This window comes from Corvus cornix, chromosome 9 (assembly GCF_000738735.6).
Source record: "Corvus cornix cornix isolate S_Up_H32 chromosome 9, ASM73873v5, whole genome shotgun sequence".
NCBI classification, from domain to species: domain Eukaryota; kingdom Metazoa; phylum Chordata; class Aves; order Passeriformes; family Corvidae; genus Corvus; species Corvus cornix.
The window spans coordinates 1,122,398-1,135,767 of NC_046339.1; the positions used below are offsets into that span (position 1 = coordinate 1,122,398).

General features: G+C 54.4%; 1 protein-coding gene across 3 annotated transcripts in view; it reads left to right on the forward strand.

Moving 5' to 3' along the window:
- KCNAB1 (potassium voltage-gated channel subfamily A member regulatory beta subunit 1) overlaps positions 1-13,370 on the forward strand; it is a 59,780-nt gene that overhangs the window by 30,797 nt on the left and 15,613 nt on the right. For all 3 annotated transcript variants that reach the window (XM_039557113.1, XM_039557114.1, XM_039557115.1), the window contains exons 2-3: positions 5,621-5,664; positions 12,356-12,393. In XM_039557113.1, coding sequence (XP_039413047.1) covers positions 5,621-5,664; positions 12,356-12,393 — 82 coding nt within the window. The remainder of the gene's footprint in view (positions 1-5,620; positions 5,665-12,355; positions 12,394-13,370) is intronic.

A 13,370-nucleotide genomic window follows, 5' to 3' on the forward strand; every position in this document is an offset into this window, starting at 1 on the left:
ATCTGCTTGCAGTTAAGAGACTAACCAGCAAAATGATGGGTTCTCCCCCAGATTTGAGGAGCTGGAGGCTTTTGCAGCCCTGAGTGTGTCCTCAGGGCTGGATCTGCTGCCTCCCTGTCCTGCACTGAGTGGTGTCAGCCCCTGAGCCCATTACATTTAATAAAACAATTAACTCGGGCTTATTCAGCTCTGCAGCAGAACCGAAGTGTCTCTTCTGAGCAGCATTTCCTCCATGTGTGAAGGACTCGGTGCTGTGGTGGGTTTGGGTTGTGGTTTTCCTCTGAGCAGCCAGGGTGGGCTGTGGGGAGCCAGGTGTGGTCCCCAACCGGGCTGAGCTGCTGATAAGGAGCTGTGTTATCTGCTAGAAACGAGGAAAATGGGAATGAGTCACGGGGGCAGGGAGAATCAGAGCCTTTGAGCCCCAGGGATGTGATACCTGCTGCCCAGGCAGGGGCTTTCCCCTTGGCTGCAGGCTGGGAAGGGCTGGCAGCAGCTGAGCAAAGTTTTCCAGGTCTCTGTGCTGCTGGAGCGGCCCCTGCAGCCGCGGAGCTGGTGCCCAGCTGGGACACTGCCCACCAGGCCAAAACCTGAGCTCATCCCAGGGAAAATCCCTGCAAGCACTGGGCACGGAGGCTCTGAGCCTGCGGGTGATGGAGGAGGATGAGGAAGGAGCGGGCACAGATGTGGCAGGAGAAGCACGGCTGTGACTCTCGTTGCAGGACCTGCTGTGTGGCGGGGGGGTGGCCAGCCCTGTGGCTGCACCATCCAGAGGGTCCTGTCCGGCAGGAGGGGTGCCATCCATTCCCGCTGTCCGTGGGCTGTGCTGACACCTCCTTCCCAGCCTTTTCCCTGCCGCTGGCACGTGTGTCTGGCTGGATCTGGCGGCAGCTCCCGGGGATGCTGCCCCGGCACCCCGGAGAGCTCCTGCCCCACGCCCGCAGGATCCCTCGGGAATGACGTGCCGCGCTTGGAAAAGCCTAGTCAAGGGAAATGTCAGCGCTGCCCGACGCTGTTGTGGTGGCTCGGGGTATTTTTAACAGCGTGCCAGGGCCCCAGGCTGTGCTTGCCGTGATTCAGAGCCTCGCTCCGCGCTCGCCAATCTGGCACAGCCGCTGGTGCTGCGGGGACGTGGTGCCGGCCCCGGCTCCTGCTGTGCAGGGAAAATGTCACCCTTGGATCCTGCCAGCGAGGCAGAGCCGAGCTAAACCCACCTGCAGAGCTGGGCTCTGGGCGGGGCTGAAGTCCCCTCGGCTTTCGCTGTCCCCTGTTCGGTGCCGGGCACCAGGACAGGAGAGCATGGACGCTGCACTCACCTGTCCCAAGGCTGCTCCCTGGGGAAGGAGACTGCAAAGATTTGCAGTTAAGCTGAAAATACATCTTAGAGCTACAGACAGCAGAAAGGCCGGGGTGTCTCTTCTCTCCACGAAGTAAACCAGTGCCCTGTGGCTCTGTGTGCTGAGGGGGCTGTGACTGTCCTGCCTTGGAGGTTTGTGTGAGCTGGGTCACCTCAGCGAGGTTTGTACAGCTCCACTGTGTGCACTGAGAGGGGCTGCCCCATTGTCTGCCCCAAAACCTCTCCTTCCTGCCCCTTTCCTCACCCCATCCCATCCCCTATGAGGCCTCTCCAGTGGCCAGGCTGTGCTGTAGCCCAGCTTTGGGAACACACCAGCATGATGCTGTTTGGCTTTGGACTCTGCCTTTGAAAGAACCCAGAGCTGAGGTGTTGAACACCTTCAGGTCTTGCTTGTGGTGCAACTGTGGGGAAAAGGGCAAGGAAAAGGAGGCAGTTCCAGACTGGGAGGCAGGAGCTGTGCGAAGGGGACCAGGGTGGCTGTGGGGATGGGGCACAGCAGCGGATAAACTCTGGGTGCTCTCTGGGTGCTGTGGGTTGGGCAGTGATTTGTGGGAGCAGAATCATTGCTCCACATCTGCAGAGCATAGGGGACTCCCAGCAGGAGAAGCATGATTGCTGTGCTGATGAAAAACCAGGAAAGGAGGCATCAGAGCTGACTTTTAATCAGCTGCTTTGGCCGGGCAAAGTGATCCTCAGAGACCGGAGGCTCCTGCTTGGTCCTCTCTGATGGCTGCTCCACCCTTTGGCTGCACTGGCTTCCAACTGGAATTTTCCTTCTGAAAGAGTGATTCAATAGCAGCAGGATAACCCCGGGAGCAGTGGCAGTGCCGGGTGTTTGGGAGGCAGAGCTGGGGCTCAGGGATGGAATGACACGCTTGGGACCTGAACAGCAGCAAAGGGCTCTGCTGGCCTGGGTCTGGGTGTCAGGGACACCACTGGGGGATGCTCGGGGCTGGCTGGGGATGGGGACCCATCTCCCACCCTGGTGTTGGCAAGTGCTGAGCAGAGACCGGTGACCAGGGCAGCAGGCATGTGCACAGGCTGATAATTGCTGTCCAAAAATCAGTCATGGAATGGTTTGGGTTGGAAGGGAAACTCAACACCATCCAATTCCATCCCCTGCCATGGGCAGGGACACCTCCCACTGTCCCAGGCTGCTCCCAGCCCCAATGTCCAGCCTGGCCTTGGGCACTGCCAGGGATCCAGGGGCAGCCCCAGCTGCTCTGGGCACCCTGTGCCATGGCCTGCCCACCCTGAGGAATTCCTTCCCAATATCCCACCCATCCCTGCCCTCTGGCAGTGGGAAGCCATTCCCCCTTGTCCCAGGTCCCTCTCCCTTTAGCCCAGAACCTTCTCTCCTCCAGGTGAACACCCCGAGCTGCCTGGCACAGGCACTCCAGCAGTTTTTCCAGGAGGATGCTCAGCCGTGCATGGCCAGAGCAGGTGCTCCCAACAAACTGGGATGTGCTCCCAACGAACAGGGATGTGCTCCCAACGAACAGGGATGTGCTCCCAACGAACTGGGATGTGCTCCCAACGAACTGGGATGTGCTCCCAACGAACTGGGATGTGCTCCCAGTGAACTGGGATGTGCTCCCAATGAACTGGGATTTGCTCCCATCACTGTTCCCAACACCTTCTAAGCCCCACTCCCAGCACAGCCATGCTCAGGGATCTGTGGGGCTGCTGCCAGTTCAGCTGCAGGGACGAAGCTGGTTCATTGTCTCAGAGCCTGGAATTAGTGCAGTGGAAGCTCGAAGAGCTTTTACTGCCCCGTTACTTAGAGACAGCCCATTGATTTCACTTGGCAATTGTGCAGCTGCAGGCACGTGTCTGTGTGTCTGTCTGTGTGTGTCTGATACATCTCCGTATGCATCCACCTGGGCGCTGCAAAATCGCTGCAAATGTGGATTATACCCAACTATTTCCTTGGTGGGTTTTTGTATTTTTGTGGGGTTTTTGTTGGTTTGTTTCTTCTGTTCTGGGAGGCAGAGGAGAAGCAGGTGTTGAGTGACAAATTCCAGACAAATTCCTGCTCTGCTGGAGGAAGCAGTGCTGGGCTCAGGGAGCTCTTACACAGCCCGAGGTCCGTGCTGGGGCCCAGGCACCCCAGAGTGACCAGCTCACAGCTGGTGTGGTGGCTCCCCGTGCTGCTGTGGCCTCGGTGCTCTCCTGTTCCTGTGTGGCCGAGGGCGGTTCCCAGAGATGGGAGCACACCTGGGGATGTCTCCAGGCTGGGCCGTGGCTTCAGGAATTCTCCTGCCCAGCGGCCTCCCAGCTCCCCGTGCAGGAGGAATCTTGCCCTGCAGGGATTTGGCATTTCCAGCATCGGCTCCCACCATCAATGTTCCAAATATCCAGGTCAGGTGTGTGCTGAGCAAATGGCAGAGCTCTGGAAATCCAAACACAACATTTCTGCCCGGATTTGTTGGCTGAGCAGACTCTTCACAGAGCTGGGTATTGCTCCCTGGAGCAAATCCCGATGTGTTTTACCCCAAAAAACTTCTGGAGTGGGGAGGCACCAGCCCTGGTGTGGCTTTGTGGCACAGGGGAGCTGTGGGGAAGGACAGGACAGTCATTGAGATCTGGGCTCAGACCCCAGTGCCGGGGTGGTGAATCCTACAAATGCGGGGAAGCACCACAGGGATTCACTCACTGTGTGTCCATACATGTACATTTATATAGGTCTTTATACAAAAGGGTGTTTGGAGGGGATCTGTACTTGCATGCAGATAGTGGCAATACGTGTGTGTGATTAAAAAGGGGTGTACACAAAGGGTATGTGCATGAATATACCGATTTAAAGGGGGGTGTGTGTGTGTTTATGTGTAAAGGATGTGCACATAGCTAAGGGGTGTGTATAAAGAATATATATGTGCAGATCTATCTATAAAGGGTGTATGTGTAGATATATATTTATATTTATGTGGAGAGAGGAGTTCATGGCTGAGCTGTGCCCACAGAGCCAGACTTTGAAAAGCAAAGAACAATGAGAAATAGGATTTAAAACCCCCTCTCCTATAAAATAATTGGAATCTGTGTGGGAATGAACAGCAGCACTTGACTCCAAGGAGCATTACGGGGTGGGTGGGCTGTGTCCAGAAGGAATTCGGAGGTCCCAGTCCCAAGGATCTGGAATTGTGGAATTCCTGCCCACCGTGCTGCAACTCTGGGGCTTTGCCTTTGAACCTCCCAGGGGTTCCAGTGGTGCTGGGGAGGATGGGCATCGTTTGTGCAGTTCTGGGCATGGATGGGTTTGGTGGGCAGGGTCCAGCTGTGCTTGCTCTCAAAAGACTGGGAAGAAATAAAAAGGGAGGAAAAATAGAAAAGGAATAAAGAAGAAAAAATAGAACAGAAAAAAAAAAACGAGGTCAGTGCCTGCCCCAGCTGTGCTGTGAGCCTGGGGGCTCGTGGCGCTGGAGATGCAGCTGCAGCTTTTCAAACAGACCTGCAGGTCAAGTTCCTGTGCCTCCCAACATCTTAAATTCCCATTAGCAGCACTAAATTTTGGGTGCAGCAGTGCATTAAGGGGTCCTGGAGGGGTGGGAGGATGGGCACTCCTGCCCCAAGGTCTGGCTGGTGTTGGGCTGGTCCTCCTGCCCCTCCCAGGGATGCTCCAGTGGGAAATTGTGCCAGAGGAATGAACACCTGAAACGACCAGGGAATCCAGTGTGGAAAAATGGGACGAGCTGAAAGCACAGGGCACAACCTGGGGTGTTTTGTTCAACCCCTTCCCTGACCCTGCCCCGAGGCCAGCAGGGCTTTTTCTTCTGTTTTATTTTATTTGGCTTCAAATAACTCACCAGGAGCTGCAAAGAGCTCAGGGACTGTTTGAGGTGCTCTGCAGCAGAAGGCAGACGGGTGGTCAGTAATTTATACCTTGATCCTGCCCCGTGGCAGGGGGTGGAACGGGATGAGCTGGGAGGTCCTTCCCACCCAAACCGCTCTGGGATTCTGTGGAAGTGCGGGGAATGTTTGTGCCTGATTTGTGGGACCCCAGATGGTGTTGGATGTGAGGTACAGCTGAGTGTATCTGGGTTTATTCCCAGCCCTGAGCACTCAGGGAGGAGGATGGCAGCACATCCCCCCTTGCCCAGCGTGGGTGCTCAGATCCCACTGTGGGGGATCTGCCCCTTTGGGAGGAAAACACAGGATCTGGACAAAAGCAGTGGCTTGTCTTCTCCAGCTGCTGGCTTCCCATGGGGTTGATCTCTGTGTGCCTTGAGGGCTGAACTGTATTTTCTAATTATTTTCTTTTCCTTCCAGAAACCTCGGAAAGTCCGGGCTGAGAGTGTCGTGCCTCGGGTTGGGTGAGTACCTCTGGCCTCTTCTGCAGCCCAGCACTCCGGGGGAGCTGTGTGAGGGTTTGGGGTGTGAAACCCTCTGCTGTGCCCACTCCCTGTGAGGGGCAGCCTGCGGGGATCCCGTGTGGGTGTCCCCAGGAGCCCCGAGTGCCGGCCGGGGCTCAGAGATGTGCCCGGGCTGGGGCAGAGCTCCGCTTTGTTTCATCCGCCCTGTGCCTCGTTATCCCGGCTCCACGCCGACTCCAGCACCACGGAATGCCTTAGGAATGCCTTACCAATATTTCATCCCCTCCGTGTTTTCTCTCTCAGGAGGGGCAGCTGCGGGCACTGCTCAGCTCGTGTGAGCTCCATGGAGAGCTCCTGCTGGCTTTGCTCAGGCCAGAAACGCCCTGATGGGGCTCTGTGCCTGAAATACAGAGATCTGTGTTTTGTCCCCAGTGCTGTGGGGAGGAGGAGGCTGTTTGCTCACTGTGAGCTCCTTCCCACAGTGCCAGGCTGAGCATCAGGAGCGTGAAGCCCCCAGGATGTGCAGGAACCCCCCCAGGGATGGATGCTCTGGGCTGCCAGAGCCTCTCCAGCCCCGTTCCTTGTTCCTGGGAGATCAGAGGTGCTGCCACAGGGAAGTGGAGGCTCCACTTTAGGTTGCTTGAAGAACCACTGCGAAAGGCATCAGCAAACCCAGGTTTAATACAAATTTATAAAATCATAGAGTTTGATGGCAGAGTTTATTTCATTGCTACACAGACAGAGCACTTGAGGGAAAATCAGGTTAAAATCAGTGTGCAGTGATTTAAGGGGATGCTGGCACACAGAAGGGTGGGGATGCAGAGGGGGAAGGAGACCCTCCTGTTGAATCCTGGGGTTCAGAGCAGCCCCGGTGCCAAACGCAGCCTCAGACGGGATCAGTGCTTTAGGTCTGAAAGATTTAGCAATGCCTGATCAACACAACAATAGCGGGGCTTAATCAGTTGACTAATTTAACATTTATAAAGTGACTCAATAGGATTTGCTATAAGCACAACAGTAGCTTAATTATGAATCTAAGCTAATTATGAATCTGAGATGGCAACATTCATGCTACACTTACTCAGAGTATTTAAATCAATTAATGTACACACAGATCCAAGGAGCCTGTACCAAGCCATAAACCTGTGAAGCACTTCAGGGAAACACTGCTGTCGGTAGACTCACAACCTATGGCATGCTTGGCTTTAGTCATCAGGAGATTTCCATCCTGGATGCAATTTGGCTTGGTAGTTACTGGAATTTTCCCTGAGAATCCCAATAATAATATTATTTAACAATTACATTATTATTAGGTCAGAGCAACCTGGTTTAGTGAGAAGTGTCCCTGTCCAAGCCGGGGCTGGAATGGGATGAGCTTTGAGGTCCTTCCAACCCAAACCATTCCATGGTTCTGTGATTATTCTGCTCAGGCTGTTCAGACAGAAAAATAAGGTCTTGGTGCTGTTTGTTGGAAAACAGGAGCACAAGTTCTGAGAGCAGAGAGGGTTTGGGATAAGTTTGGGAGGGTTACCTGCCCAGGTGCCATTGGTGAGGGCTGAGCATTCCCAGGGTCCGAGGTGGGTGAGGAGGTGCCGCTGCCTTGGAGCAGGTGAGGACCTGGGCTCTGCCTGATCCTTCCAGCCCCATCCCTGCCAGGGCTGGCTGCTCACAGGGCAGGTGTCAGCCCATTTTTCCAACATTCTCTGGGATTTGATTTTAAACTGGAGGGAATTGTGAAAGTCACCCTGTACCACAAGTCGGAGAAACAAGGCCCCTTCTGCCAAGAGCTCTTCTGGTTAAAATAGCCCCAGCCTTGGAAAGGACTTGTCTTGTCTGTGCAGAGGTTTTATTTATCAGCCTCACAGCTTCCCCAAGTGCTGCTCTGTTGTGGTGGAGGAGAAAAGCCGCGGGAAGGAAGTAGCAGCAGGAAAAGATAAAAACAATTTTGCAGAGCTTTCCGTTGATTTCAAGCGGGTGGAACTGCAGCAGCATCTAAATATACTGAGCCTTTGTGAGTGCAGCTGTGCAGGGAACAGGGGGGCTGGGGAGGCTGCTGGGCACCTCCTCCTGCTCCAGCACAGCGAGCCCTGCAGCCCCTGCCCTGTGGGCAGGAATCAGGGAGAGGGGAGCTGGAACACCTGAAACCCAGAAATTCCCTGGGATGTGCAGGTATTTCTCCTGCAGCACAGCACCTTTTGTTTTGGGTTGGAAGGGCCTTAAAGCCCGTCCTGCTCTCTTCCCTTCCACTGTCCCAGGCTGCTCCAAGCCCCATCCAGCCTGGCCTTGGGCACTGCCAGGGATCCAGGGGCAGCCCCAGCTGCTCTGGGCACCCTGTGCCAGGGCCTGCCCACCCTCACAGGGAGTAACTTCTCCCCAATATCTGATCTGAATCTCCTCTCTTTCAGTTTAAAACCATCCCCCTTGTCCCACCGTTCCCTCTGCAGATCCATCAGGTGTCTGTTCCGAGTGCTGCTGTATCTGACTTTCCTAAGTGGCTTCTCTCTTGCAGTTCCCCAAAAGATAAATGTGTTTCCCGGTGTTCTCTGCAGCATGAAAATCTAATTTAGGGCTCACTAAAGTTTCTGAAGGCTCAGCAGTCTTCCTCAAAAGCCTGGCAAAATCTCAGCAAGGTGGGAGTGTGCTTCATCCTGCAGGATGAAAAGAGGGAGGAGAATGGGAAGTGGGGCAGAAATCAAAGGTGGGCAGGGCTGAGGCAGCGGGGACCCTTCAGTGACGTCCTGCTCCTCCCGGCTCACGTGTGAGTGAACTCCTCTGCTGGGTCCTGCCTGTGCTGCCAGAGGTGCTGGCAGTGTTTTTGCCAGGCAGGGATATCTGGGAAGGGCCCCAAGCCCCTCGGAGCAGTGGCTGAGCATCATTCCTGGGTTACTGGAGCTCCCATGGAGCTGGGACCCAGCTCCTGCAGTATCCCAGTGTCCTGCTCCTGCCTGGGCTGAGCTTTCAGCTCCTCCTTTGGGTGAGTTTCCTCCAGGTGAGCCTTTAACTGAGGATCTGCACAGCCTGGCCCTGGGGATGGTGTGAGGCTCTCTCCTTGATGCTGGATCCAAAATGTGCTTGTGGTCCCAGGGAAAAACAAGGTCACGCTTTTACGTGTTTAGTTGAGGGTGGATCCTGCCTGTGGGCTCCCGTTGATTTTGGGAGAATGCTGAGGCTGTCTCCACCGAGGTGATGGGCCCTGACTGCAAGGAAATGAGCAGGACAAAGCCATGTACAAAAGCTCACAGCTGGCTATAGAAATTGGTGTTCTGTGAGCCCTGAGGAGTCGGGTGCTGTTCTTGCCCTTCGCTCTGGGGATGATATTTGCACAGCCCTGGCTCCCTCTGTGCTCAGCACCAGCCCCACGTGCCAGAGCTCCGTGTGGCACCGTCCCTGCCAGGAGCAGGACGGGCATCCCACGGGGCTGGCAGCAGCAGCAGAGGCTGTGGGGCTCAGCCAGGAGCCCTTTGCTCCTGCAGAGGTGACATTCCTGCTGGCAGTGGCACTGTCCAGGGGTGGGGTTTGCTTTGGCACTGAGCATCACACCCTGCTGGGCTCAGAGTGTGAGGGAAATGGAGCCAAACCTGGGCTTAAGGCAGGAATTCCCATGAAAGGTGAGGATATCCAGTTGGAAAACTGTTTTTCAAGGCAAAAGGGAGCAAGGTGATGGGCAAGGGGCAGGAGTGGGATGTGTGTCTGCCCCTGAGTCCTGGGGCTGGGGGTGCCTTTGTAAACCATGAGCTGGGATATGTGAGAGAGAGAGACAGGGACTTGGAATGGGGAAAAGGAGCAATTTGAAAAACACATCTCTCTCTCCAGTATATTTTTCTTCCCCAGTGCGTGTGTTGGCTGAGGCTGTGAATCATCCTTGGCTGTTGTTTGAAATGCCAAATGTGCCTTGTGCTTCCTTTGCCTTTTTTTTTTTTTGATTTCCAAGGGGAGTGGAGCAGCCTGTGCCATGCTGGGCCTCTGCCTTGGCTGTGGGCGCCTTCCCTGCCCCTGACTCCTGAACCAGAGCCCCTCCCTTCCCCAGCCACACCCGATGCTTTAGAGCTCACCTTGCTGAGCCAAAACTCACATCCCTGCCTGGTTTTTGTAATGATCATGGAAAAAAACCCCCAAGGATTCCCCACCCATGTGCTCCTGCTGATGCTCCTGTCCCCAGCCGGGGTCTGGGAGCACAGAATGGACACAGGAGGACCTCAGGCAGGGCCATCCAGCACCACAGATATTTATTCCTTGCATTTAAAGGGCTTTAAGGTGCTTGTTATTCTCACTCGAGCCATGGTGAGCTCTCGGGCCGCTCTCCCTGTGCCCAAAGCCCCGAGCACGCGGTCACTCAGTGCGACGTGGGTTGTGCCAGAAGGTCAATTCCTGAGAGGATGTGAGCTCTGTGGGGAGGGTAAACAATTCCCTTCCTTCTCACCTGTGCACCTGTGTGCCGCTCATGCAAAAGAAAAAAAAATCCCCTTGAGATAAACAGTCTCAACCCATTTTTTGGTAGAAACACGTTTTAATGTACTCCTGGAAAAATAACACCTCCGAAGCTTTAACATGGCAATCAGGCTTCGTCTGGTTACTTTTTTATCTGCATGAAGAAGCTTAAAGATAAAATGAAAACAGGCTTCAGTTTTATCTTTGTTGTGCAGGACCAGAGCATTCGAACTCCAATAATAAGAGAAAATACCTCCCCTGAGGTCTGCAGCCAGCAAGGTGTAGCAGGGGTGGCTCCTGCCCCATTATTATTGTCCTTATAGAGCTGAAGAAAATATAAAATTAGCTGGAAAATGTGTGCTCTTTGCTCATTTATTTAATTTCCATTTCATCTCTGATCTGTGGCAAACTTGGCTTTCCCAGCTCGGGTTGTTCTGCAGGAAATCAGGAGTTGCAGTTTGAACTCACACTTCGTGCATCTTTAAATAGCTTTATTTGCACTCAGAGAAACCTGATGTATTAAAAAATTCAGACTGACCTTTTTTTGAGGGAAAGAGAGCAAGATTCCCCTGCCAGAGATGATGACTGTGGCTGTGCTCTGAGCAGGGCTGATCAAAGCTGCCCGAGCGTGAGCAGCAGGCACTGCCCGGCCTCTGCCTCTGCTGGGGGGTCATGTCCCAGCACTGAGGGACCCACTCCCTCTTTCATCGGGGCCTGGGAGCATCTTCTGCATCTTTTCAAGTGCAAACAGGCAGAGAACATGGGATTTCTGCCCCTTTGCAGCATCGGAGCTCGGCCCCTCAGCGGCACTGCGGCGTCTGTCCTGTTCACATCCCGATTCACGGGCTGGGCTGGGCTGGGCTGGGCTGGGCAGGGAGAGACTCCCCCAGTGCCACCCCTGCCATGGCAGGGACTCCTTCCGCTGCCCCAGGCTGCTCCGAGCCCCAGTGTCCAACCTGGCCTTGGGCACTGCCAGGGATGGGGAAATCTCACTGGATTTTCCAGCTTGGAGCTTGAGCCCCTTTGCCCTCCTTAAAGCGTCCCTCCATAAGAGAGAATTTTCAGTTCTGGGGAGTTTTGAGAGAACCACGTGAGCTCTCACCCATCCACTCAGTGAATGCCATCTGAATTTCTGTGGGGCTCTAGAGGAGAAGCTGTGCTGGGGATCAGAGGGATGTTGTGCCAGGCTGGTACAAGGCACAGGGGTGTCACAGGCTCGCTGTGCCGAGGTCAGAGCAGCAGGGATGTCTGAGCAGCGTCCCACGTGTGACCTGCTGCTCCCCCAGCTCCCTGCTGCCTTAGGAAATACCTATTCCTAAAATAAATATATACACATAAAATATCTATGTAGGAAACAATGTTCCTATAGGAATTCCTGGGGGTTGGACCAGCTGACCTTTAAAGGTCCCTTCCAACCCAAACTGTTTTATGATGCACTTAAATCCACATGCTGCTTCCACCACAGAATATTGAAATTTTTTATTTTTTTTTACCAATGATCATAAAGAGACAGTGCCCCAAGTTTTCCTAATAATAGACCAGAGTCAGCAACTGAGCCTAAACTGCAGCTGCTTTAGGAGCCAGCCTAGGGAAAGCACTGCCCCTTGGGACTGGACACTGGCTCCACAGAAAGGTTCCTGGGGAAAAGTCACTTTGGGATGGAAATCTTTCCTGTCACAAGAAATATTTCTCCTTTTTATTTATTTAATTTTTTTGTTCTGATTTTGACTTGCAGGATGCTAAATGCCGAAGTATGTATTTAAGGAGACTTGCATTCCCCAAGTGATGTGTTGTGGCAGCATTACGAATTTTTTCCAATTTGTCAAAGGGAAGCTTTGGAAAATGATTTCTGGTTTGGAAAGAGCTCCAGATTTCAGGGCCTGGCAGTGTCCCAGGCCAGGCTGGACGGGGCTTGGGGCAGCCTGGGACAGTGGGAGGTGTCCCTGCCCATGGCAGGGGTGGCACTGGGTGGGCTTTGAGGTCCTTTCCAACACAAACCATTTCATGGTTGGAATCCAGCTCTGTATTTTGGCAGCACAGCATCCCCTGGGGGTGCCCTGAGCAGCTCCTTGTGCCGATCCCACCCTGGGAGAAGGTGCCAGCCAGTCCTGCCTGGCTGCAGGAGCTCTCTCTTGGGGCTGCACCACCCCCTGAGCCAGTTCACCCCATTTTAAACCCATTGAATCCCCAAGAGAATTTTGGTGAAGTCTCACTTTTGATGTCAAACCCCTCTTGTAGTAACAGATTATTTTGTTTTTTCCAGGGACCTGGGTCACTTTTGGAGGTCAGATCTCAGATGAGGTGAGTGCTGCTCTGTGTAAGTCCACAGCATGGAACAAACCCCGCTCTGGGATATTTTTAAATGAAATTGTGGCTCCTGGAACTTTCCTGCACGGAGAGACAGCAGCGAGTCACTGCACAAAGCTCTGCCCCAGCCCCCTAATGAACCTGACATTTCCAGGGATCGGCTCTCATCAGCCCCATCCACCCCTCAGGGCCATCTCCTCTCCCGTGCTGTGCCCTCCTTCCCACGGGCAGCAGCTCCGCTCCTGGAGTGGAAATTGGGAACTATTTTGGTGTGTGGATGTAATGGGCAACAGTCGTCAATACAGGCAGGGGCTGGGCTTGCAAACGTGATTTATTTTTGACATAATAAGCTGAAGCAAATGAAAATGAGCTCGTGTTTGCTCCGTGCTTTCCCCTGGAGCAGATGGCTCCTGATCCAGGGAATCATCCTGGGAGCGCTGGGCTGCACGCGGGCTCCCCTCCACCCCAGGTATGCCACAGATGTGAGAGCCCAAGGGAGAGCAGCTGCCTTCCCCCAGGACGTGGAATAACCCCCAAAATAACTCTGGCATGAGGAAAGGAGCCCAGGAGCCTGAATTCAAAGGGTTTTTCCTTTAAATTCACTTGATCTTTCACGGTATCCCTGCTTCTCCCGGTGGATCCCCAGCTCCAATGCTGTCTCGTGGCACTGTGCGGTGTTCTGATGGTCAGCCGAGGCTTGTTTTGAGGATCAGTTTGCTCCCTGGCTCTCCTGCCCTCCCTGCTCAGAATGCTTCCATGCAGAGCAGTCAGGCGTGGAGAAGCAGGGCAGGAACACAGCCCTGTCTTGGAGGGCTGCCCTCCCTCGGGATGCTGAGCCACAGCTTTCAGCCCCTCGGGGTGCAGCACCCCCCGGCAGCAGCAGGAACCCTGGGATTCCTCCGGGGCTCCCACAAAATGACCTCCAGGCACTCCCATACCCCACGGCATCTCTGGAGAGCTGCAGGACAACC